Source organism: Eulemur rufifrons, chromosome 15 (genome assembly GCF_041146395.1).
Source record: "Eulemur rufifrons isolate Redbay chromosome 15, OSU_ERuf_1, whole genome shotgun sequence".
Taxonomy (NCBI): domain Eukaryota; kingdom Metazoa; phylum Chordata; class Mammalia; order Primates; family Lemuridae; genus Eulemur; species Eulemur rufifrons.
In genome coordinates, this window is record NC_090997.1 from 106,507,934 (window position 1) to 106,535,519 (window position 27,586).

Sequence of the window (27,586 nt, forward strand, 5' to 3'; positions counted from 1 at the left end):
CCACTGTCCCTGCTCTACATGAACGTCCAAATCGATATCACATCAGTTTATAATAAAGTGCTGAGACCCCCCCCTTGGTGGTATCATTAAGTGTAAATACCACTGGAGGCTACTTTTGCACTCGCTTGAGAAGTGCTAGGATCTAAAGCTCACGTTTTCACAAGGAAGACATTCTTGCCAAAATGTAGTAATTTCTACCAGATGAAGTGGGCTGGGCAGCTCTCCAACAGTTCAAACAATAGTTCACATCCTAAATATGAATCCATCCGCTGCACCAGTCAGAAACTACATTCAAATAGAAGTGGGTTTTTTTTTCCATTTTCAGATCTGTGCATGTCATAGAAAAGGAGCTGATAACAGCCACGAGGGGTACTGATGCATGCAATTTTTTTTTTTAATATTCATGGTTTGACATTTGGAGATCTTGTGTAGGAGGAGGAGGTGGGAGGCGAGAGGAAGACAAAAATTAACCCAACAAACTTCAGGGGCCTGAAACCACCGTCTCAACAGGGCGGCAATAGGCAATAAAAAAACACAACACTAAAAAAGATTGTGTCCATAACAAAGTAAGGCAATTCTCAACGAAATGCCACTTCAGTACATTCTTATTCGTTTTTAAATTTAATTTTTGAATAGGTAAGAAGTTATATCATTGAAAAATCAAAAACTACAAAACGGTGTCCACTGAAAAGTCTCCCTACAAGTGTTGTTCCCCACCCGGGACCCCTCCCACAGCCGCCTCGGCCTCCCCCACCCTCTGCTGCCCAGTGTTGCTAAGGGTTTCTTGTGTTTCTTCCCAGGTTCTTTGCGTAATTACAAACAAATACAAGTATATGCTTTTATTGTCCTTTCTAATGCAAAAATGTGCGTGAATGTGTGGGTGTGTGAGTGTGTGTTATTTTACACCGTGCTTTTTCCACGTGACAGCGTGTCTGGAAGATCTTTAGTATGTTAGTTTTTACTGCCACAACGTTACTTACCCAGGCTCCTGGCAACAGACCTTTAGGTGGTTTCCAATGTTTTATTTCAAACAATACTGTGCTATATTAATACCCTGTTAAGTCACTTTGCCTATGTGTGAGTATATCTGAATAAATCCCCAGAAGTTGAATTACTGGTTCAATGGGTACATGTATTTTAAATATTGATCGATACTGCCAAATTGCCCTCTTCGAGAGCTGGACCAATTGATTCTCCCACCAGAAATGTATGGAAGTACTTGCTTCCTCGTACACTTGTCAATAGCGTGTTAGGACATTTATTTATTTGTTTATTTATTTATTTTGAAACAGAGTCTCGCTCTGTCACCCGGGCTAGAGTGCCGTGGCATCATTCTAACTCACAGCAACCCTGAACTCCTGGGCTCAAGCAATCCTCCTGCCTCAGTCTCCCCAGTAGCTGAGACTACAGGCACATACCATCACAGCTGGCTAATTTTTTCTATTTTTAGTGGAGACAAGGTCTCATTCTTGCTCAGGCTGGTCTTAAACTCCTGACTTCAAGTGATCTTGAGGTCACAGATCTTGACTCACAGAGTGCTAGGAATACAGGCATGAGCCACCACACCTGGCCACGAAGTTTATTAATGTTTGCAAATCTGACAGGTGAAAAAGGTACCTCAGTGTTATCTTCAATTGCATTTATCTTATCATGAATGAAGTCGAGCATCTTTTCATGTTTTTAAAGAGCCATTTACTTCCTTTTTGCTATGAACTTTCTGTTCATTTCCTTGGACAATTTTTTTTTATTGGGTTGTTGTTCTTTTTCTTAATTGTTCCTAAGAGCACTTTATATATTAAGAAGGTTAGCCCTGTGCTAAGAGATGAGCTATAAGTGTTTTTTCCTGGGGTAGAAGTGCAAGGACCACGAGCAGTCTGGGGTGCTGGAGCTTCTTCACACACACTGCGGGAAGCAGAGAGAGACGCAGTGGACAGGAGGGCCAGTCCCTGCACAGGGCCTCTGCAGGAATTCGCTGAGACCTGGCTGATGGCATTTGGAGCCACAAAAAGTGGTTTTTGTTTTGTTTGTTGTTTCAATGTAGGTTAACTTATCAATCTTTCCTTTTCTTCTGGATTTTGAGTCACATTCAAAGGTTCTCCCCACTCTAAGGCTAAAAAGGGATTTCCTTATTTTTTTCTTTTTATGATTTTCTTTTTTTATATTTAAATGTGTGATCCATTTGGAATTTATCCTGGAGGTACGATGTAAGGAATGATCTCATTTTATTTTTTTCTAGATGACTACCTAGTTGTCTCCAAATCATGTATTCAGTAGTCTATCTCGTCTTCTCCCATGTGAAATGACACTCTTATAATACAGTATATTACTTTAAGTGTCTAGGTCTGTTCTGAGACTTTCTTACCTGTTGCATTGATTTGTCTACCTGTCCACGTGCCCGTACCACATTGATTTAATTACTAAGGTTTCGTAAGTAGGTCTTTAATCTGCTCCTAAGAATTAAATGATATATTTAATCATGAGAAACAAAAGATATAGGTCCTAAAAAGGCATGATCATGACCAACTAGCCAAGCATGTTTTTAAAAGTAAACTTCTGGTCCTGGGACAAAAAGACAAGTTGAAAATGTATGTAACCCGAGAGCAACAGATACAATTACTAAATCCTGGAAGCCACAGTAATCAAGCCCTGCTGGCTAGCATTTTAGATGTTTATGTTGCAAGCTGCTAAAACTACATAAAATTACATCACATACAGATAAGAACAACTTGAAGTCCACATACTCATGCAGCTCTTTCTCTTCGTTCTGCACCGACCTCCACCCCGCCCCGGCCTGCAGCTCCGCAGTCACCTGCTGGTCTTTCCTCTCCCAGCAGAGCCATCTGCTCTTCACGCAGAATTGCTTCTTACACAGTGCTCACCGACTTTAAAAAAGTCCAAATATGCTTCTATTTTTATAAATAATTTATCCTATCCAAACAGGTGGCATTGTTTCAGCCCTTTCTAAGCAACACTTTCTCTCTGCTACGTAGAAAACATTCTCGCCAAAGCACAAAGCTTTCTATCACTGCCTCAGGAAACGAGGCTGAAGCATCCGGAACACTCTCAACACTGACCACTCTCCTTCCCAGCCACTCTGGTGGCTGCTCCCTGCTGACCCTGGGCCCAGCAGCTCAGGCACGTGGACACCTGTGTTCACAGCAGCTCGGAAGCCCTCGTCATCCAGGACACATCATATATTCGGATGACATGAAAGAAAATAATAATGAATCAAGTAAAGTTTCAAGTTATGCCAGCAGACTTTACAACCACATTATTTATTTCATTATTTATTTCCTTTTAGGAAAATTAATATTTTTAAAGGGTCATTTCAACCATATTCTCTCACTTTAACACCTCCACTTACCTAGTCATTCATTGATTTATTGTACTTGGCAATGTGCCAGGCACTGAGGTTAAGAAGAGGAATAAAACATGCTTCCCTCCTCAAGGAGTGTCCAGGCTAAGGGGCGACAAGCACAGAAGTGGACAGTCCTGGGCACCAGGCACTAGGGAAGCACAGGTGAGAGCACCACGGCCACCGTGAAGCCTGGGGAGAAGGGACTGCGGGGCGTGGCAGCCGGCCACCGAGAGGAAAGACTCAGGTCCGAGGAGCTATTGTGACCCAACACGGAAGGTCGCCAGCTACCAACAGTCTGGTGCCTAAACCACAGCAGAGCGGTGGCAAGAGACAGGGTAGAAAGGCAGGAAAGGGGTGCAAGGCAGGGGTCACAGTGCAGGGAACCCCACAGGAGCACCAGGAGCTCAGATTACATCCTGAGAGTGTAGAACGCACAAGCAAGCCTGCCCACCTGCCTGCCCACCTGCATGCCTGCCCACTCACGTGCCTGCCCACCCACGTGCCTGCTCACCTGTGCACGTGCCCACCCACGTGCCTGCCCACCCACGTGCCTGCTCACCTGTGTGCCTGCCCACCTGCATGCCCGCCCACCTGTGTGACCACCTACACGCTCCTCTTTGACCTGGTCCTGATCCCTCATCAGACAGCAGCTCCTTGAAAGCAGGGAACAGGTCTGTCGTGACATGTATACTGCCAAGAACTAAGACAGGGACTGGACTGCTACAAAACAGACACTCGGTGTTTGCAGGTCTCATTGTCTAGCGACTCTGCGCTCCATGGAGCCTCCCCACCCCTTACCTGAGGAAGCCCTGATCTTCCGCCCCAGCTTGATCTCCCACTTGTCTTCTGCATAAAGCCCCCACCAGCCTCAAATCATCCCCTAGTGCTTCCTGCATTCTGGCTGCTCCTGGCACCTCTGCCGGGTCCTCTCTTCTCTCTGGAATCTTTCCCTCATTCAGCGCCACATACTCGTCCTCCCTCCATACTCCACTCCAATTCCATCCTGCTGGTTTCATCAACAGTGTGTTTCAGAGCTTAGCCACGTGCACACTTTTTGGTTTGGAGTATTTTTCAAATGCAGAGAGTATGCATGTGTGCCAGCTCCTGATCCAGCCCACACTGCACACCAGCAGTGGCTCGGTCTCCCACAACTACTGCTTCCCTTCTGAAAAGGGTCTATCTTCCTTTCTGAAAAACGCCCAGTCGCACCCTTCACTCATCACCCACCTAGTTCCCCACCCCCTTCCCTGCTCCTCTCCTGCCCTGGCCACCTGCCCACCCCCACATCCTTGTCCCCTCCCCACTCACTCTCAGCTGGCCCCAGTGCCCCCAGCAGGGGAGATGGGGAGACAGACGGGGGCTGGGACATTGCAGTTCCTTCCCCGTCCACCATAAACACGTCAGCACCTGCCACAGGCCTGCTCAGGCTTCCTCCTGGTGTCCAAAGCCTTCTCATGTCCACTACTTTCTACTCACCTATCTTCTTTAAAGCTTGTTTCTACCCTTTTTCCTATTTCTTCAAACTCCCTTTCTTCAACAAATCAAAATCTTGAGTCAATCCTTCAATCCTCTTCAGAAAAAGCCAGCGTTCACCTGCCGCCAGCCTGGGACTCCCTCACCTGTCCCTCACTGCAGACCAAGACGCCCTGTGTATACTCATCCGCCCTCGACTCCTCACCCTCCGACACCGGGCGGTCACTCAACTCCAAATCTCTGGGCAAGACACTGCAGCACCCCGGCTGCTGGGACTTACTTGCTCCCGGGGGCTCCTGGCCGCGTCCATCCTGAGGCCCCTCTTCTGAGCTCCTTGGTGCGTCCTGCTCCATCTCACCTCCTCTTGCCGGGTCACTCCTTTCCAGGGTGTTCCATGGCTCTTCTTTCTTCTCCTGTCATTTCTTCTGCCTTCGTCTCGTCCCACCACTCATTCCCGGTTTCCACTCAGAACTATGGTGCTGCAGAGTCAGAAATCCTATTCCTAATCTAGTTCATCCACAGAATTCCGGGGTGGGGGATCCTCTCATTCATCAAATGCAAGTAAGTGAGCTGAGCACCTGGGCTGCACCAAGCAAGTGTTCAGTAACCACCTTGAACTGCTTCCCTCGAAGCCGCCACGCTTCACACGGAGCATCCACACACTGCCCCTGGGGGGCATCCAAGCCAGGATGTCAGATGCCACGGTCGCAGTCTTCCCTCTCCAGTCACCACCAGTCCTCTGGTTCCCAGACTCCGTTTATCCAGCTTCCCTCCTGGCATCGCCACTAAGCTGTGCAGTAGGCAGCTCAGGCTTAACGGTGCCAAAGGGAATTGCACCCCAGGAAACAGCACCACAACTTGCCTGACCGTTCCAGCCGAACCCCAGGCAGGGACTCCTGATTCCGCTCCCCCTCTACTCACGTACCCCTCCACCTGCAAGTCATACGCACGCAGCCTCCAAACACCTCCTGAACCACCCACTGCATTTCAGTTCACTCATCGCCACTCCAATCCACCGCACCATCGTTTCTTGTCCAGACTACTGCAGGAGCCCCCTGGCTCCACAACAGCCCCTACACTCATTCACCAAACTGCTGCCGGAATGAGCTTCTGAGATCACAAATCATGTATCAGCCACCTGCTCAAAGCCTTCCAAAAGCTTCCCTTTCGTGTGGAGTAAAATCCGGCCCGTTTGCCTTCACACTTCAGCACATGCCCTGCCAGGCGGGCTCTGGGCTCCCACAGGACAGCCTTCACTGGCTGGCCTTCCGGCCTCCTCTGCCCACGCCCTCTTCTCCTGCAGCCTGCACGGCTGGCCACACCGAGCCACAGAGCCCAGTTCTCCTGCCCCTACCCAGACAGATGTGCACAGACCAAATGAAAGGAGCCACACAGTCAACCCTGTTTTAATTCACTGCACAGCTCTTCGGATATTTCCTGTTTGCCTGCCTGGTTGGTTATTGTCTACCCCACTAGAGTGCAGGCACATTGCAAGCAGAGCTCCCTACTACCAAGAGGGTTGTTTGACACAAAGCAGGTATTCAGTTCTGACACTTCCCATTCTAATATTTCTTTCTCTTGTAATGGAACTACCCCACCCCACCCCCAACCCACATCCAGCCACTTCGCAATCCAGACACGGACGACTCAAATGCCTTCTACCCGGTGCAATCAGTCGCCCAGTTGCGTTACCGTTACCAGCTGCCTGCTGCTTCTATTTCCCCCGGTGTTTCATGGTTTCACACACGTGGTCCTGGGCTGGGTTCTGGCTCCCACCTCTTGTCACCTGCTGCTGATGACTCTGTCACAGAGACCAGCTCTCTGCCTCCCTTCACACAGAATCCACCACAGGTGTTCTTCCTATCTTCCTTCCATATCCCTTTGTTGTTCAAGTTTTCTGAGGGTTAACTGTAACATACCCTTAGCCAAAAAGTCTTAATACACTCCCTCCCCTCCCCTCCCCCTGCCCCAGGTCATTTTCCAAGCTGCAGCCTCAGGTACCTTCCCTAGCCCTGCAAGCCTCTCCATGGCCACCAGCAAGACTAAGGCATCACCTCCCACGCCTGTGAAAACTGTTCAGGACCTTCCAGTCAGGGGATATCTGGTTCTCACGGTCTCCAGAGCACCCTGCAACGCCTCTGTGGGTGAACATGTTTGTGAACTCATCTTTCTCTCCTGTTAACCGTGTGTTTCTTGAGAGAACTGATTTTGTCTCATGTACCTTTGAATCCTGGGTCCTACAACAGAGGCTAATGCAAAGTAAGCTTCCAATGTATGCTCATCAATTTCTATGTCCCCTGAAGACAGGTACCATGGTTTCTTCTGTTTAGACTTTTCGTTTTGTTTTCATCTTTGAATTACCAACACAAGTATTTGAGGACCTTCCATAGGCATGTCAGCCACTGCTACAGTCTCAGGGAAATAAAAAAAGACAAGCCCCTGCCTCAGGCTCTCAGAAGTTTTCTTTCTAAAGAGGAAAGACAGGCAATAAACAGGTAAGCCAACAAGCAGCAAGACAGTTTAAAGTGATAGGTGCTACTAATGAAGGAGGAGTGTTAGGTACCTTCTGTTTTCTCCGCTAGAGTATGAGCTCTTCCTTCTGTGGCTGGGAGTTTTCCCTTAGACAGAATTAGAGAAAAGATCAGCTGCAGGAGCCTGATTTACATTTTAAAAGGAAATTAAAATGTTTTGAATTACAACTAAGAGTTTTCCTTTTAAGGGAAAATATTCCTTTTACATGAAAATTATTTCTTCTCTTCAGACTGCATCAGCTGTTTTTAAACAAACAAAAATTAACAATGTATTAGTTGGTAAAATGTTTACCACACCATGTTTAACCTGCTCCATAGTAAACAAAATCCTAGTATTTGCTGGACTATCTATTGCACTGCATTTTTTTCCTAATGGGGTACAAAAGGTTTTATGTGCACTTATCTAAGGCTCATGTGTCAGATGGAGATAGCAGAAGACACCATATCTTCTAATGTTTCTACTGCTTCTCACTTGACATTTTGGGATTATCTTTGTCCATTCAGGTTTTTGGAAATTAAAAGTGGAATTTTGTGAAATTACAGATTTATAATCTAAATAATCCCACCCAGTATAAATAGCTTTGTCCTATGGACATAAACCCTGTCTGATTACCCAGACAAAAACTAGGTCACCCCTTTGTGGAGGACTGAGGACTGGATGCTCACACCTTGGCCCTGCAGGAAGAAGTCACAGCCTGGCTTTGCTGGTTATCTTTGCGGGTATCCGTAGCCATATTTCAGGTCCTTTGCAGGAACTGTTGTCATTACTTGCATCTCCCCCAAGCAGCTGACACTGAGTAGGCACTCAACAATTATCTGTTAGTTGGCTGTCCACTGATTTAGACCCGTTTCTATTGCTGTGTTCTTAGTCTTGCATTCCTCTGCAAATGCAGCCTCGCGGAGCCCATGAAGATAAGTTAAATGCAGAGTCTAGTGTGGCTTGTATGTGTTAAACGCACTTGCTCTTAAAAGGGATTACATTTATCTCAGTTTGCTCAAGTGTTGGCCACACAGCATTTTATGTCTCAAGAAACAGAATAAGAGTGGCTATTTAAAGTCCACAATTTCTGGAGTCATACGCTTTCTGTCTTGAATATTTGAGCAATATACAATAAATTGTAGTCTGAAGGTATTTGCCATAGGCATTCACAAATATTTCCCACCTAATTTTCCTCCCTTTCTCTGTGTCCTTGACCAAGCAGTGTTTTCCTTTTCTACAGCTCTTTGTGCCATTCAGAGTAGCTAACTGGTGAAACAGAAACATTATAGAGAGAGGTTTGGTGGTAACTGTGGCTTCGACTGTCCTTAAGCATCCTCAGCTCAGCCTCGGAAAGCCTTCCTCCCACAGGTGTGCCTCAGCAGCTTCCGACCAACGCACCCTCCGCGGCCGCGTGACAACAGGCGGCAGATGGCCTTGTCGATGCTCTGGAAGGCCCACTGCACTCAGACTGGCCTCTCTGTTGTACGCACACACCCACACTGCAAAGTAAGCGCCACTAAATTCTCCGGGACCATTTGGGCTTTCTACGTGCAGGACTTTTTTCGATCCCAATCAGCAGCTTTCCTCACAGTGAAGTTCGAAGCTGGGTGCAGGAGGAAGAGTCCGGAGGTCCGCGATTAAAGGCAGATGTCCAGGAGTCAGGAATATGGCCTGATAAGGACAGAGTGGGGGCATCAGGCACGGTGACCACTGACCATGTGTGGTACTGGCATTCACGTTGAACCCACCTCTGGGAGGGTTCCTTCTCTCCCACTGGTTGGAGCAGTCCTCCCGCACAGGCTCTGTGGCTTCTCCCGGGCTCTGTCCCTGGGGCCTGGCCAGGGCAGGGCCTGGATCCTGGCAGTTGCCTTAACAAGTTCTTCAGTGCACGACTGAGTGAACCAGCCGGTCAGTGCGAACATCCAAAATGCAGAGCTAAAATGATGGGAATGGGGCAGAGATATTACACCCTCAACACAGGATTTGCTTCTGATGATAACAAAAACACTAATAAAACACGCATTCGTACAAACAATAACTGGGCACAGCAGCCTTTACATGACAACTTGCTTGTCAGACCAAGAGATCAAACTGAAAGACAGAAAAAGGAATAAACACTCAACAACTGGACATATTTGAACACGTTTGGACAATTTTATATTCTTACAGAACCCAGTAATTCTTTTTCAAAAAGCTAATTTTTAATGACTAATATCATGAAAATCCACCGCGTTTCAGGTACTTTAGCAATTCAAACCAACATGGCTTGTCCTGCAGCAACAGACAGAAACAAAGACCCCCAAAGGGGAGACAAGAGTGTCAGAGCAGAAATCAGCTACTCTCCTTTAACAATCTATTCTCTTCTCACTCTTGAGTGAAGTGTGTCTAATAATAGATTTCATTTAAAAGTATCTTAGTCCTTACTACCTTAGTAATGTCCCAAATAAGACCACTGTAGCCTCTCGCTCCTACCCAAGCCCAAAGCTACTTCTCAGGACCTGAGTGGGAGGACAAGGCTGGGGGACAACCCTTGAGCTTACCACGGCTAGTCTGGTTTCCCTGGTGCTTCAGCGTCCGGGTGGAACTTTCTGCAGAGTGGATCCCTTCTAATGACTCCCTTCTTCTTCTCCAGGTACTCTGTCCTTCTAGAGGGAAAGCACGCTAGGGATCCCAGGGGACAACTTAACCATCCACCCAGAGCTGCACATTTCTATCCTGTTCCACAATGTCCATCACGACCCTCAACAAACAAATAGCAGTTACAGCAGCACACAAACAGAAACCTCACCATTTCAGGAAAATGTGTTCCTTCCATATGCCTACACGCCTATGGCTCTGTAGCACCCACTTCTCCCCCAAAACAGTTTGTCATTGCAAGGTACAGCAGCCTTTACGCCCCACCGCCAAATGAGAAAAGTAGATGTTTATTTTTTAATGAAGGAATTCACAAGTGCACCAAGAAGGGGACCTGCAGGAATCCCAGTCCTAGGGACTGCAGGGCTGCAGGCTGACCCCAACACCCCAAGAGAGCTGGTGGTGGGGCCCTGCACTCTCTGCACCACCTTCAATTCATGGCCAACGGGGGTCCATTTCAGTAAGTCAAAATGCCTCGGCTGACCACATCTCAGGACAGCAGGCGAGCTCACCCTCTCTCCACACACACCCATCCGCACATCCCTTTTCCACCACAAAGACAGATGGGGGTGGGGGACAGGACAGAGGGGTCAGCTGGGAGCACAGGGCCCACGCCCGGCCGGCCAATCAAGTACAAGGAGCAGAGACTCATCACCGGGCCGGAGCCCGCGCGCGGGTGTGTGAGAGGCCGCTGGCCACGCGGCCGCCGCGGACTGGCCCGCGCTTGGGAGGCGGGATCGCTGGGGACAGCTGGGCCCGGCGCGGGACACGCTCACACGCCCGGGGGCTACACCCCAAAGATTCCTGGGCGGGCGGTGAACCCAGACGAGCTCCGGCCGTGAGGAGGGGCGCGACCCCAAGTGGCCGGAGACGCGGGTCAGCCAGGGCCGGGAGTGAGCGGCAGCTGAGAGCGAGCGGGAAACCGAAACAGCAATCCTAGAAGAGAGACTGCCCAGAGAAGGCGCCGCGGAAACGCGGTTCCCGAGCGAGAAGCAGACAAAGGCTCGGTGCACACGCGGCGAACGGTGGCTTCGGAGGCGCGCTCTGGGCCTCGAGAAGCTGCTCCCGGCCCGGGTGGCACCCGAGTCATCCGGTGCCCCATGGGCGCGACCTGCTAGGGCAGGAGTAGCTCCCACCGACCCCGCCTCGCCCGCCCCTCGCCCGGTCTTCCCATCCTCACCCTCGTCTTCCTCCATCCACGCCAGCGGCAACCCCCTCCTCTGCTCACCGGGCGCCTCCTCTTTCCTCCACATCTCCCGCCTGCTCCTTCCTCCTAGCGAACCTCTGCCTTGACTTTTCTGCTCAGTCTTGTCCCCCTCCGCCGTGACACGCCTTCTGCCACCTCTGCCCCAGCGCGCTCTCTGCCCCGCGCCCGCGGGTGGCGAGGTGGAGAGGCCACGCCACAGTTGGTCCGGGGGCGCATCCCGCCGGTCGAAACCAGCGGCACCTTTCTCTTCCACCCTGCCGCCCCATTGTCTTTCCCCTTTCTTTCCCACTCCCAACACCAGCTAACCCCCAAGATCTACATTAAGTGGACTCTGGGTGGGGGGAGAGACCTCTTGGAGGAGGTGTACCCGTTTCCACACTGGCTAGTCCACGCGCTGGAAAACGGCCACTGCGGGGAGTGGGGGAGAGGGAGGGGCCGGGGCGCCGACACTGGGCCCGGGAGAAGGGCAGTGCCTTCACAGTTGGAAGCGCGGGGTTCCCAGGGCCTGGCCTGCAGTCGCGCCAGCCTCAGGGACCCCAGTGGGCGGGACCCCCAAGTGGAAGGAAGCCCGTTGACTCCAGCCAAGTAGTCACAGGCTCAAGAAAGAAGGACCTGGCGCAAGTGGTCACAAAGTTAAGAGTATAAACAGATTCCGGACAAATGTGGTCACAAACAGCGCCAGGGGACCGGAGGCAGGCGGCAGGTCTTGTTCTAAATGCCCAGCTCCTGCCGCCCTGCCGGGTCACCCTTCCCCCGCGCGCACGCCCAGCCTGGGAAACCCCGGTGTCCCTGCGCTGACAAACGCTCCCGAGCTCCATTCAGGTGCCGCCAGCTTCCTGCGCCTTCAGAGCAGCTAAACGCCCGGGGGACCGCATCCTGCCCGCCGCCTACCGCAGTCGCTCCCCTCCCACACCCGGCCCAAGCCCCTCACCCGTCCCCCACGGGCGAGAGCCCCCCACCCGCCCGGGAACGTGGAGCCAGGCCACTTACTGGGGCTCAGGAAACACTCGGTCAGCCTTCGGAAGCAGCTCGCATTATTAGAAGGTCCATCTTCCATGTCGGAGCCGAAGAGCAGCGGGGACGCGGCCGCGAGTGCGAAGCCGGCGCCTTGGGGGCGCCGCGGAGTTGAGCCGCCGCCGCCGGGGCCGGGGCCGGGGCAGCCCCCGCCGGCGCCCGGGAAGCCAGGGGAACCCGCGCGGCGGGCGGCCGGGCCGAGGGGCAGCCGGGGCGGCGGCGGCGGCCGGGGCCCGGCGCGGGCCGGGAGCAGCAAGCCCTGGAGCGCGAGCGAGAGGAAGAGCCGCCGCCGCCCGCCGCCGCTGCCACCGCCGCTTCTGTGACTACTGCTGGGGGGAACGCTCAAGGGAGCTGCCTCTTGTCCTCCTCCGCCGCCAGCATCGCCGCCGCCTCCTCCAGCGGCCGCCGCCGCCGCGCCCTCCCTTCCTGGGAGACGCACGGGGAGGTGGAAGGCAGATGAGGAGGGGAGAAAAGCGGGAGGGGGTGGGGGGGGCGGCGGCCAGAAGTAAAAGGAAGATGGAGGGGAGGGGGGGACAGGGGAGGAGAAGGCGAGCGCGAAGGGAGTGCGGGCCGCGACCCAGCCGCAGCCGCCGCCGCGCGCAGAGAGGGCGCTTGGGCCCCCCGCGGGGTTGGCGCGGCCTGCGAAGGAGGGGGGCGGGCGCGGGGGCGCGGCGCGCTCGGCCCGGCCGCAGCCAGGCCACTCGGGGGCCGGGCCCGGGCCCGCCGCGCTCCCCCCGCCGGCCGCGCTGCGCAGGGGTTCCGGGCGGAGTTTGCCGAGGCCGGAGCCCCGCTCGTCCCCAGCCGCTGGCAAGGGAGCCTGGGGGCGGGGAGCGAGAGGCTCCTCGGGGCTGGCCATGGCCGTCCTCCTCCGGCCGCGGTGGGGGCAGGCCGCCAGCAGGAGGGGCGCGGCGGGCAGGACTCGGTGGGCTCCGCCCCCGCAGGACCTGCCTTCCCCGGCCGGTCCGTCCGAGCGTCTGTCTGATCCTCCCCTCCTGCCTTCTGTGTCCTCCGGGTCCAGTCTTCACATCATGCTCCGCTTTGGGTGCGGGAGGACCCTGGGCCCGGGGCGAGTCCCCTGCGACGGCGCCTGGCTACTGGCTGGCGCGCACAATCGGCGTCCTCCAGGGCAGGGGCGAGGGGCTGCGGAGACACTGCCTGCAGGCGTGGCGTGGTTTGTGCGCGCTCCGGTGGCTGAGCCTCGGCGACTGCTCAAAAGCAGCGGAGAAAAGCGCCGCAATGCCGCTGCCCGCGGAGGCGGCGGTGGCGGCGGCGGCAGAAGACGCCCACTGGCGGAGCGGGCGCTCCCCACGCAGCCGCCGCCCGCGCCCACGTAGCGCGCCCCGCTGGGACTCGGCCCCAACCACGCCGGGCTCCCGCACCCCAGCGGCCCCTGCGCACGGTGTGCACCCCAGGCCGGGCCAGCGAGCAGGGGAACTGCTGTGTCTCTGCTGGGCGTTGTCACATCTGGGTCCAATGTCCCTGGTTCCAAACCCCAAGTCCAGCTGCTCCAGCTGTGTACTGTTGGGCCAGCCACGTTGGCCTGCCTGTTGCCCCAGCCAGGGAATCCTCCTGGTGGCGGGCCAGCAGCTCCAACCGAGCTGTGCGCAGAGTTCCCAGGGGGGTAGCTCGCAATCGGAGGTTTGGTTGGAGTTTAAATCAAAGCACAATGTTTCCAATAAACTAAGGTTTGAAAGACCGTTCATCCCCAGGGCTCCCTTTCCAAGACTCACTTTAAAACGAACTCTGTGTGTGCACGAGCCCCACTTTACCCCGGTGGAGTTAGAGAATGGAAAGAGCAAACTATGGCTCAGATAAGAAAAACTCTGAGATCATCGTCCCAAAACCTTGAGTTCGCCTTGTCATCTGAGGCTTTCTTGGAACCTGCCTCCCCGCATCCTGCAGCCATGAATCCAGAGAATTGCTACTGAAGGGAAATGTGCCGCCCAACGGGCGCTCAGAACAAGGAGCCCACAGAAGTTTGGGGAAGTTGGAGCGCTAGAGCGCACAGATGCGCAGGTGTCCGCGTTCTGGCAGGCACAGCACCGCGGGGCTACCACGGAGCGCCAGGTCTAAGTAGGGGGCGGTGGCACTGCTGCTCCACGGTGGGATGGGCTGTCCAGACTCTCTGGACTAGGTCACCTTCCCTGGAGTGGAGCACACGCGCCAAAGCTCAGCTTTCACGAAGGGCAAGGCGATCACCCAAGCGCGAGGCGTGCGCTGCGGTGGAGCAGCTAGGCTGACACAGGGTCCTGGGCTCCCGGCTTGCGCTGGCCCCGGGGCCATTTCTTGCTCTCCGAGTTTGTTCTTTCTATCCAGTTTCACATGTTTTTATTTTGAAGCGTGCTCCAGATTCTTCACTAGGCAATGCTTTTCCCGACTCCCATCCAAATCTCCCACAGTGGAAAAGGTCATATTTGTATTTGCACCTCACTGAGCAGGTGGGACGCCAGGGACCTGGTGCAGCTCCCCTCCCCCAAGGCAGCCCACTGTCGTCTTCGGGATTCCCAGACTGACTCTGGGTACCGCGTGTAAGGAGCTCCAGCCTGGCACTCACTAGGTCCGAATCCCTAAATTCGCGGAACAACAAAATGATTCGGTGACCCTTACCTTAGGCAGGCTTCCTTTGTTTTTGCATTTTTTCGGCAAAGAAAGAACTAGAACCATGGAGCAATGCGCTCTCCCTCCGCAGCCTCTGGGCTTGAGCTTCTCCGGTCGCGGATCCGACACGTGTTTCTTTGCTGGGAGTCCGGAGTTTGCGCCAGGGGCGGACTGGACTCGGCAAGAAGGGTCTTGGGGAGCTGCCCACATATTTAGAGAAGACGAGTTTCTCCTCAAAGTGTTTATTGTTCATTCCTTTACAACACAAAAAGGTTTCTCCTTGTCGTTTAAGTTTTCATTAGTTGCGTTTTTGGAGTCATTAAAGCGATTTTTCAGTTACAGGAAAGTAACTTTACTGTAAGTCACCTTGCCGGCGCAGAGGGCAGGGTGGAAAACATTAAATATTTGTTCTGTCTATTAAATCAGGACGCAAGCTTTAGAATTTTTATTAACCCTTTCTCAGGATTAACCTTTTTTCTACTTTTCGTCTTTCTTTTCTCCAACTGTTTGCTGTAAGGGACACATTTCCTGGACAAATTAAAAAATCACAAAGCATGACGGTGGAAAAGGAACAACTCCAGGAGGTGTTTACTGATTAGTGATTAAATTTTGATACTGTTCTCCCTTCTTAATCCTAATGTCCACATTTGTTAACATAAGTCTAATAGGCATTCAGCCACTTTTCCTTTCTCTGTGAAATCTTGCTTTGTTAAAGATTTAAATTACAAACACACAGACATAAAGGCTTTGTCACTCACCCTGTGTTCAGGTGTTGCCACACCTGTAGAATGTGTTTCTTGCCGATTCTTTTCCTTCCCTTTGAGTTTCTCTAGTGATATATCAGAAAAGGGAGAAGGCTGTGTCACTAAACATTCGTTACTGCAAACCTTTTGTGAATAAACACACCAGCCCATAATTGAATGAGCACTGCATTCTGAGAGTTCCCACAAAGTTTTCAATATAGTTACATGTTAAAATGTTACCAGATCACAGCACAATTTAAAAATAACTGTAATTATAATATTAGATTGTATAGAAAGAGTGATAGCAAAAATGCACAACCTTGTAGTAGCTGTCCATAAGATAAGCAATTTTCTCACTCTCAGTTGAGGAACTGACAGCCTACTGTGGCAAAGTATAAAAACTAAAAGAATATTAACAGGGCAGTTAACACTAGTAAAGGTGAACTACTAGTAAGGTAGTTAAGTAAGGTGACCATTACTAGTAGTTCAATATTTTAAAAGAATATAAAGTATTGGTCCCTGCCCTTTGCCAAGAAAAATGATCAAGAATGAGTTTTGTATTGGTAATGAAACTTTACATTAGGGGACCCATGCAACAATAAGTATGTTTAAATTCTCCAAACATTCTTCCATATGTTGTTATTTTTAAATCAATTCAATTCTATATTACTTTTAGCATTTTATCCCTGAAAATTCATTTATGGAGGAAATCATACCTGCCTATTACCTAATTTGGATTTTATACTCTTAAAAACATTTTAAAACATGGGTCTAGAGCCCAAGAAATTTTTAAATGATGATTTTCCTCAAAAAAGTATGAAATTTCTTTATGATAATTTAACTATGCATCCCTTTTAATAACCTAAGAGTTATGTTCCTAACTAACATGGTTAATATTTCATAAACTTCTTGGTAAACATGCAGGTCTCTGTCTTAACTGATTTGATTTTACAACTTTGAATATTAGTGCTTACAGCTGTAAATTTTGCATCACTGATTCTTGAAAAACCTGTTTTCTTTTTTAAAATGCTAATAACCTTTCTTTGTAAATATATAAAAACAGATTAATTAAATGTTAAACTCATCTACTTATACAGATACAGTCTATAACAAAAGGTACTTTCTCTTTACTTCGATTTTAATTTTTATAATTTATTTAAAATGAGTAGCAAAATAATTCATAAGCAACTGTCTATTGTTCCCAAGCTCAGTAAAAACATGTGGGTCTTACATGTCAGACTTTTCCATTTAATAGCTAGTAAATGATCAATATAGATGTCTTTCAGGTATGGTTTGTCATATCACACAAACTCCCTGCCTGCTAATTAGATAACCTATTCACTGTATGGTGTGTTGACAACGGAGTTCAGCTTCCAGGCATCTGTTAACGCCCTTCCAAGTCCACCAAACCCCCCACCACTGGGTCTGAATTTGTCTTTCCAGAAAGCCTCCTTCAATTTTTCTCATCCTCAATCCATCATCGCTTCATTGTCTGGACTCCTGGGCTTTGTGTATTTTATCGGCACTTATGGACTCGACTCGGTGTATTGACTCTCTTCTTAAGAAATTTAGCGCACGTGTAATTTGCATTGACAATTTCATTTTAAGCACATCAGGGGTGCTGTCTTTCCTCCCATTCATAGTCTTTAATAAAAGCAGGCACACAGCAGGTACTTAACAATTGCTGCCCTACCTGTTGGCTGCATGCCAACTGATTACAGATTTCTATTAATGTTGACGTTAATAAACCTTCACTAAAGTACAGGGTATATGCTTACAGTATCATCACAGCCAAGCTCCTGCAAAAAAAGTCTTATAATTCTAGTTAGAAAAAATTATTAAAGTCAATACTTTAAATGAGACACTCTTGAAAACAGACCAAGATGATAAGACAGCTCCTTCAGCTACCACTAATATTCCTAGATTCACAATTTCAATTAAATTATTTTGGTGAATTTAAACCAATTAACTAGAAAACAAATTACAATTGTATTATCACTTTGATTATGTTATAGAACAAGCAAAAACCAGCATAGGTTATATCCTTTATTTAATAAACATCAAAATCATGTCTAATATTCAATTAGAATATTTCTGATAATATGTAGATGGTTAAAACATTAATATTCCAAATAACTCTTGATTACCCATTCCATCTGAGAAAGGAGTTATATGTGTTTCTTGATTAAAATAAGAGCTGAGTAGAAATTTTCACTAATCAAAAGTAAAATGTTTAATGTCCTCCTTCTGCATTAATGGCTGTATCTAGCCCTGAAGATACTGGTGTTAAAAAGTATTGCTGATGTTATATAATCAATTACAAGTTCTTGTGTTAACCATGTGAGTATTAAACCTCATATCTAACACTATCGTGTTATGACACAGAACTAAATTTCAAAGATGGTGTCATTAAAAAAGCTCAAATCATTTTAGAAACCCATTGGCATTTGTAGAATACTAAGGCAGTTTTCAATTCTCAAAAACAGATCCAAATTAGAATACAACCATGAGTTCTGTTTAAATAATCAACACTTTCACCAAACTTTTACAAGTCAGATATATCGATTTCATTTGAGACTGTGTGTGTGTGTGTGTGTGTGTGTGTGTGTTTTAGAGATGGGGCCTCACTATGTTGCCCAGGCTAGACTCGAAATCCTGGGCTCAAGAGATCCTCCCAGCTCAGTCTCCCATAGATGCACATCACCTGAGACTGTGTTTTAAGAATCCAATAAAAGCAATGGGACAGAATTATATCTCAAAAAAATTAATAACAATAGGCCTTAAAAAAGGAAATATTCTTTGAGAGAATCGAGTCCAGTTTAAAGCATTTAAGTAGAAAGTGAACACGGAGGAGGTGCATTATAGATAAAAAGGCTTGGCTAGGGAAGGGCTGGGATTACTAAACAGGGCATCTCCTGACCCACATGGCTGCCTCATGCACAAACAGGCAGGTGGGTTCAGCAAGGGTTGCCAAAATTGCCACTGAGTCTGTCTCACCATGGTAACACCTTAGTGCCCACATGAATTACTGTTTGATCTTTGAATTGAATATTGTTAATGTTCTTTGAAATGAGCTGGTCTTCATCTGTTGTGGAGGAATGTTTTTCTTGCAAATATTTTTAATTTTAATAGCCTAATTTTTATAATGGGCCTTGACATGTATACAAGGTCTAATGCGGTTACAGGAAAAAGAAACATTGTTGGCTCTTCCAGATTTTTCTCAAAAATAAGGATCAACATGGCTTACTTTATCCATAGAATTAAAAAAAAAAAAAAAAGGCATGGCCTGGGGCACAAGTGGGCAAGTGAGTTTTTCTCTGATCTGGACCAGAGCTGGACAGGCATTTTAGGAAAAAGCTGAGGCAGGGTTCATTCACATGGGTGAGTTGTTTTGACGTCAGACTCTTACTTCTAAAGACCACAGATTTTAATGAGGAGAAAGCAATGCTTTTGTCCCGGAGCCTCCTATTAAAGTGCCCGGAGGAAAAAGGAGCGGGAGAGAGCTCTGGCAGCTCAGTGCCAAGCCCCGAGGCTGTTGCACTGCATGGCCTTAGGCACCTGCCAGCCACTCCCTCAAGGATCGGGACTGCACAGTGTGGGTGACTGTCCTCCAGACTGAGTCAGCCCCAGTTCATGGCACACACACACACCATCCCTCCGGCATCTGTAAGAGCAACATGTGAGATATAAGTAGAACTTTGCCTATTAAATCTTTTGAAATGGACCCTTATGAGAAATATAACTCACAAAGGCCAAAGGTAAGCAGGCTTGTATTTTCAGCCTCATTTGTTATCTGTGTGACTCAACGGCCAGACAGAGAAATCGCCAGCGTCTATGAGATTGGCAGTTGAAGGGGAAGTTGAGAGACAAGGCACTGTGTCTTCCCCAATCCCTGGTCACATTCATTTTATGTGGCTCACAAGTTGGAGTTTAATAACTTTGTGCTTATGTGCTGCACTACTGTATAGTCACCACCAAAGGCGAGGTCAACCTGGGGATTTCCTCCCTCTCAAGGCCCCGTTTGCACCCACGTTATTCTCCTGACAGTGGAGGATGCATTTAAGCAGTAAATTCATAAGGGTTTCGTCGTTTCAAACAGCGTGTGGCTGGTGAATACAGCACAGCCAAGCACTTGGAAGTCTTCTGAATTCAAACCACTGTCTCTTCACTTGTCTCCAGGTCTCCAGCTAGATTATTATGACCTACTGGTGGCAGGAAAGTTTACTTTTTTCCTTCTCTCTCCAGCACTCCAATTCTGGTAGAGATTCCCACTAGAAATTTCCCGAAATCTCTACCCAACAGTCTTGTGCTGTCCTGCTCTACGCCTGCTGGTGCTCACAATAATCCTAAGTATGGACCTTTGGGCCCCTCAAATACCACACCATCATTGCTATCAGTAACAACAACAACAAAAAAAATTAGCATCTTAACCCTTAGTTGGAACAATATACTAAAAAGTCAAAGATATTCTCCTGATTTGAAATATCCATGACAAATCTCAGTTTTACTTTCTACTTATTTTGAGACATTCATCTGCTGTGCCTTGAGAACCTCAGGTTGAAGGATAATGCTACAGTCACAAGGTAAATTCCAAATTAATAAAACAACATGCCAAGGCTTAGTGGTATTAAATTATCTGTTAGTTTTGCTTTCCATGTCATTTTGGCCATTTTTAAAAGGACCCAATTGGCCCAAGCTCCTGTATGTGCACTTATGGTTGAACTGGGCAGGAGGGGACATCTGGGAGGTTATATCTGCAACCAGCAGTGCCACCTGGTAAGGAGCCAGAAGAAATAATCCTGCCACACACTGATGGTTAAGGTGGCTCTCAGGGAATCAAAGAACGAAGCTTCCGATGGGCAAATGACTTGCATGTTCTGCGTGGACTTTGCTCATCCTCTCCTTCCCCAGGGGCAGATTGCAGACCTCTGGTCCTTCAGTGAGCATCTCCATCCAAGGGCGCATCTTTTTGTATTGCATGTAGGCCAGCATAGCCCTAATATGCTTCTTAACACGAGTCACACACACAAAAAATGCATTCGAGTAAAATACAGGAAAGAAAGGGTGGCTTTACGGCAATTATATCATAGTTACCATTCAGCTGCTGCTGTTTTTCCATCCATTTACGTAAAGGCCTTACCGCAGGTACACTGCGAAATATAATGCAACATCATTAACTCAGGTTCAACTCATTTGATAATCAACGTTTAGGCAATGACAACATGTGCATTCTGAATGATTCTCCTACTTGATTAAAAAAACAGAATTGAACAACTAAAACCAAGCTAAAAATTACTTTTATCTGATAATCTTATATAATTGACAAATAAGTCCTGATATAATCATCTTTATTTTAATATGAATATTTCCTAGGAATGCCTTTTTCTAATTTCTGGAGTTACCTACAAGCAGTGGCATTACTTCTGGGGAAACTGGGCAGGTTAGGAGTTGCAGAGAGGGCTTAAGATTCCTGGGGTCTTAGAATACCCCAAACTGCCAGCCTTATACACAATTTCGGTAAAAAAATGAAAACAAGTATGAATGTGTCCAAACAAAGACGTTAAAGTGGCAGGAGGGCTCTTTAGATGAGCTATGGTAGAGTCTCAAGATATGCAGGAGACATTGATCACATTGTCACACAGAGGCGAGGTCTCTTTGTTGATCACACTATCACATTCTTTCTAATTTTTGGAGCCTAGCAAATGGCCACATTATACATCTATGGGCTAAGGTTATCTCACCCATCTTTTGGATCAGACTACACTGGTGAAGGCAATGATGTTTTAGGTTTTCTACGTATTAATGCTAACTCACTCTTTTTTGGTAAAAAGTTCACTATTTTTGAAGATTCAAGAGCAAATCATGCTTGCTATAAATTCCCAGAGTTTACTTGCTTTTGTAAAAACCATCCGGTGATAGGCTAGAGTAAAACCCTCTTCTATTTTCTAGCAATTTGGGTAAACATTCCTAACCCTCTTCCCCTGAGACTGGTAAACTTGGTAATTTTATTTTTTAGGGATTCAATAAGCACAACAACCTGCCAGTGATCACAGATAATGTATAACCCTGGAAGAGCTTAAATGCAGCCCAGGTACTGCTGCCTACTTGATGTCCAGAACAGAACATGACCCCACTTACGCAGCCACTTAGGAGTGAATGCAACCCAGGAAGAGGAAACAAATCACTCATTCTGCCACCTTCTTGCTGGCTATTCTGGGTCTCTCTCCACGAATGTGTTCATTATGACTGCACTCAAAAATCTCAATTAATTTACTCCCATAACTGCTCATGGCAGCCCTCAGAGGCAGCTTTAATAGCCAGGATTTAGGCACATTTTATAGATTTTGCACACATGGATTATAAAACTGATGAAAAGCAGCTATAGAGAACAAATCTGAGTTTTCAATATCCCTTTTAGGTACATATATGTGCTTTGTTATCTAAGGCAGAATGTTGACATTTAGTATTCTCAGATTTCCGTATTGATTAAGGCAAGATCATTTTAGAGGGGCCTCAGTTAAAATGCTCTTCCCATACAAAAGCAAATTTATACATTAAATAGCTTTATTTTATAGCTGGGTTAGTAATACATGTTATGAAAATCTATCCCATCTGTTTTTAGTCAAACTATGTTTCTTACGTAATGGTAAAATACAAGCAAAATCTGATCTTATTTTTTGAAATCTGATTTAAACAAATTCAACATAAACAAGTTTTCAAAAGAGAGATCTATGCAAGGAAGTAAATATATGACTCACTGAGATATTCCCATAAATTCTGAAGATTGCTTCCTTCATTTTGAACTTGATTCTATTGATAAAGAAGATTTCCACAAAGTTTATCAGAAACTCATTATTTACATAAAGGTATGCATTCTCACATCTATCTTCCTGCTCAATGGTATAAAGCAATCTCTTTAAGCTTGACCAAAACCTTTAAAAATACAGATGCTCCTCAATTTACGACGTGGTCCCATTCTGACAAACCCATCATAAGTTGAAAGTATAAGTTGACATGCATTTAATACAACTAACCTAATAAGCATAATAACTTAGCATAGCCTACCTTAAATGTGCTCAGAACATTTATATTAGCTTACAGTTGGGCAAAACCCACAAAGCCTATTTTATAATAAAGGGTTGAATATCTCAGATAGTTTTTTGAATGCTGACAGTGAAAAACAGAATGGTTGTATGGGCACTCAAAGTATGGTTTCCACCCAATGCCTATCAATTTCACACCATGGTAAAATCACAAAATCTTTAAATCAAACTGCTGTAAACAGTTGGGAACCGTCTGTAATTCCAGTGATTCACGGGGCTGACTGCAGTTGTCAGTCTTCACTGGATATAAATGAACATTCGCCTCCCCCTTTACAGCGGATTAAATGAGGTATTAATAATAGCAGGCTCACACCACTCTTAGCAATTAAACCTGGAACTAACCACTTAAGTCCCAGAGCTGTCATATCCAGGTGAACTGACCCAGAAAGCACATTATAACTCTGAAGAAAATAGAATTAGTGAAGATTTGAACTTTTCAACAGATAAACTAGATTGAAGAAGGAGAAAGGAATATGCACCTCAGAAGTGAACATTGCGCACATTCCCTAAGTGTAAAAACCTTCCAGGGCATTTATATAGAAGTTGGTCTGCAAAAGTCAACATCACATATGGTGTATGGGTTCTTCTAGGAGTCTATAGTCCCACTTTGATACATACTATTCCAAGATAAGATAAGCGTAGCAGTTAAATGTTTTTTAATTAAGTTTTCTTTCACGTCATAGCAGGTTTGGATTTAGTAGACCAATGTAGCTTCTCTGTTGGGTTTGGAAAGGCAAGGGCTGAAGCCTAGGTTTCCCAGCTGACTCAGTACCTGGGCAAGGCCGTCCCCTCATGCGTCCTGAGACCTTCTTCCCACCCCACAATTCGGGTTTCTTTAGCCACCTCTGGTTTCAAAGAATCAGTTTATGCATTTATTTTTACTTTCTCCTATATGTTATTAGCTTTAGCTATTTATTGCCTTCACACTTTCATTTTTTGTTTGTTTTCTAATTTTTATGAAGTGTATTCATCTCCTTTTAGTCTTTCTTCTTCAATATGAAAGGCATTTCTATCTGTACAGTTTTCCCTGAGTTGAGGTTTTGGGGTTACCATAGGTTTTAAAATAAAATATGTCTATGTTCATTATGTTTCTAGATGGTTTCAAATTTCAGTTTTAATATCCTCTTTGATACATGGGTTATATAGAATGTTTATTAATTTCAAAATAGTTAATATTTTCATCCACATTATTTTATTTTATTTTGAGGTTATAGTAAAAGCATGTGACCTCTAAAAACTCTGATTTTAAATTTTAAAAAGGTTCTTTTTGTCCACATATTTGATCAAGTTTAATAGATGTTTGACGGGGAAGGAGCATCTGAGCTGGGGGGACTCGCACAGAAACAAAGAATGGGGTCTTTGCTCTGAGACAAAGTGCCCTGGTTCAGATCTCACTGCTACCCTTTTCCCGTCGTGTGTTCCTAGACAAAATACTTAAAATAAAAAAAAAAGAAAAGAAAAAAAAGCGTGGTCTCTGCAGCCGGGACAGACCTGGTCGGGATTCTGGTTCCACCGCACTCCGGCTGTGGGGCAGTCGCGGCCCCGCTGGGCTTTCTCGCCCGTCCTGGGCCTGATGGGGCGACAGCAGCAGCAGCTGTGCCGGCTGGGACTGAAAACGCCCAGAGCCCACGGGACCGCCGGCGGTGTGGAGCGAATGCCCACGGTCGGCCCGCTGGGTTGATTAGGACTAACAAATGGGACGACTTAGGTCCCTGTTGAAGCTGATGAACTTTCGGCTCACCTCAGTATTCCCAAGGACGTACCCAGGCCCAGGGACAGCCACCAGTGTCACAAAGCAAGGGCAGCCTGGCCCCAGCGCCTGGTGGGGGTTGCTGTTCGGAAGGAGGGCGCAGAGGTGGGATTGCGCAGGGTCCTCTTGGGAAGTTGTAACACTCACTTCCAAAATTAACTTCCAGTTAGGGGTCTTGCCTGCTTTGTGGGCGCATCCCGTCACCAGTCCCTAAATCTAGGAGAAATTTGGCTTTACTCTGTGTGTTCCCTCTTCCCTCTCAGAACTCTCCCTCCTCTTCCTCGCCTTCTCCACCGGTGGCCGGGCACACACTCGTCCGCTGCAGCCAGGGCCTCTTCTTCTGGGGTGAAGCACCAACGTTTCCACACTTGGTTTTTTCAGAATAAGTCATCTTAGTGATGAGACGAAGGTGAAGACATCAAGGTAATTTGCTACTAGAAAACCAATGGTTTTGTCTACTCCCTAGAAATCTGGCTACATTTACAATGTAAAGTTGTTATTGTGCAAATAGGAGAATCTTACATACTATTCCAAGTCTGAGACTGAAGTATTTGCTTTGTTTGCTTGTTTTTATTTTGGAGGAAATGTGTTAAACAGAAAGACTAAACCGCAAAACTTTACATTTCATCCTTGGAAAAAGTAAATAAAATTGGACTACATGCTGGCAAGACATTAGCTGTGTTTATAAACACATGAGTCTGTATATAACGGTTTATTTTTATTTGGTAAAAATGAAGTACATCTTTCTCTAAGTATATTCTGGGTATTGAAAAAGGGAAAGAAGCCTTTTAAATATTAAATTTAAATTTTCGTAGAAGACTTGTGTTCTCTATTTAGTTAAAATAAGATTATTTAAAATCAGGTGTGCAAATACTCTCAGGGTATTTGGGGGGGTTGGGCAGAGGAAATTGAAACTGGAAAAGGACTTTCTGCTCTTCCCAAATCACCTCAGTCAGGGCGATGTGGAGAAATCAGAGATACTGCTGGAGAGGGATTTAGGGGTGGCCTAAATGCCAAGCCTCACACCACACAGGAAAATCATTTATTTATTTAATAAATACTGAGCACCTACTATGCACCAGGCGTTTTGGGATATGTGAGTGAACCAAAAAACAAAACACCCTGCTCTTACAAAGTTTGTATTCCAGAATGGGGAATAAAAGGTCATAAATAAGTAAATTGTGTCACATGGCAGCAGGTCCTAGGGACAATGAAGGGCTGGCGCCCCGAGGGCGGGCCAGGGAGACCCTGGGCAGGTCTGGAACCGCCAGGCCAGCTGGGCCCGGCTGGGAACCGACTGTGAGCGGCTGGAAGGCAGCGAGGGAGGAGCGCCCCAGGCAGAGGGCACAGCCCTGTGAAGGGCCTCAAGGACGCCTGGCACTGAGGTCCCTTTGCCTGGAGCAGACTAAGAGGACAGGGCAGAGTGGGCCCAGGACCAGAAAGGTGACGGGGACCCCCTCACGGGGGCTGTTCAGGCCACTGACCTTGCACCCGCTCTTCATGCAATGGGGAAGCATGGGTGACTCACAGGATCCCGCTTTTCTTTTGGAAAACTACTCACATTTTATTTTATGTATTTTTTTCCCCTGAAGGGCCCTCGAATTCAGGGGTGCTGTGGGACTGGCGACCAGGAGGGGCACACCATGGCTGCCCTTCCATGTGCCAGGAGGGGCTGCAAGCTCGGGGGTGGGCGGGATGAAGGACCCTCACAGATTCAGAGGATGACCCGGGACCTCACTCCTTCCCCAGAGATGAAACAATTCTGGGACAACTTTCAAAGAAAAAGTACAAAATCATGCTTGAATGGTCTACTTCTTTCCTTCCTGTGATGGTTAATTTACGTGTCAGCCTGGTGAGGCCATGTTGCCCCATGGTGTGGTCAAAAGTGAGTTTAGATGTTGCAGTTGAGGTATTTTGCAGATGAGATTAACATTTATTATACGTCAGTTGACTCTAAGCAAAGCAGAAGACATTCTGTAGCATGGGTGGGCCTCGCCCAGGCAGTTACAGGTCTTAAGAGAAAAAGGCTGAGGTCCCCTAAGGAAGACGGAATCTGCTTCTAGACAGTCTTTCGACTCCAGCGACAACATCTACTCTTCCTGGGCCTCCAGCCTGCCTGGCCTGCCCTTGCAGATTTTAGACATGTCAGCACAACCATGTGAACCAATTCCTGAAAATCTCTCTCTCTGTCTTTGTAGACACCCTCTGCATCTGTGTCTTCTCCATCACTGGATTCGACCAGCCTGGTCAGATTGAAAGTATGCAGGAAAAAAGTGTCTGCAGTGAATGCGTACAGACATTTTTCTTGTCGTTATTCCCGAAAAAATACAGTATAACACCAATTTATACAGCATTTACACTGTATTAGGTATTGTGAGTAATCAAGAGATGATTTAAAGTATATAGGAGGGTGTTCACGGGATGTATGCAAATACTGTGCCACTGTATATCAGGGACTTGAGCATCCATGGACTTTGGTATTCACGGGAGGTCACAGAACCAATACCCCACAGACACTGAGGGACGACTGTGTGTGTGTGTGTGTGTGTGTGTGTGTTTCCTATTAGTTCTGTTTCTCAGGAGAATCTTGACTAATACACTTCCCTGTGATGGCTTCTCTGTTGTTAAGCCACCACTTTTGTATTCTGATCTTTTTTCCTGTTCCCTGGGGAAAAAAAATTCCTATATTATCTTGTAAGAAGCTGTAATTTTTGGTACTTCTTCTTAGATTTAAACTAGAAGTGTGAAAGCTCAAATCCTCCTAACCATTTTATTTGGATTCCAAAATAATGTTATTGAAAATTGTGCCCCTTCTACTCAACTTGCCTGCGGACACGGTTTTCTCTTGCACTTTCTGTGCCTGTCCCGGTGCCCAGGCAGCGTCCTTGGTAGCATTAATCTCAAACCCTTTCACAGTGCTCGACCACAGCCTCACCCACCCACACTCAGTTCCTCTCACTCTCCTTCTCTCTTTGTACTAACAGGTTTTGAACATTAGCTCTTACCAAAAAAGAAAAAAGAATCTTTTTGAATGATAAATTAGCATTCCCATTCTTTCTAACATGTGGCGGAAACTCTATCCTAGCAACAGCCACCAAATCAACTGTCATCCGGCAAGGATCTCTGGTCTGTTTCCTTCTAGAAAGAGAGTTGAAACAGCCAGATTTCCCAGATTTGTTTGTGTTAAGGAATGCA

The 27,586-nt window shown here is 47.3% G+C and overlaps 1 protein-coding gene across 1 annotated transcript in view; it reads right to left on the reverse strand.

The window, feature by feature from the left end:
- PDE10A (phosphodiesterase 10A) overlaps positions 1-13,053 on the reverse strand; it is a 230,854-nt gene extending 217,801 nt beyond the window's left edge. The window contains exon 1 of the mRNA XM_069489102.1: positions 12,174-13,053. Within this exon, the coding sequence (XP_069345203.1) occupies positions 12,174-13,053 (880 nt within the window). The remainder of the gene's footprint in view (positions 1-12,173) is intronic.
- Between the last annotated feature and the right edge of the window lie 14,533 nt (positions 13,054-27,586).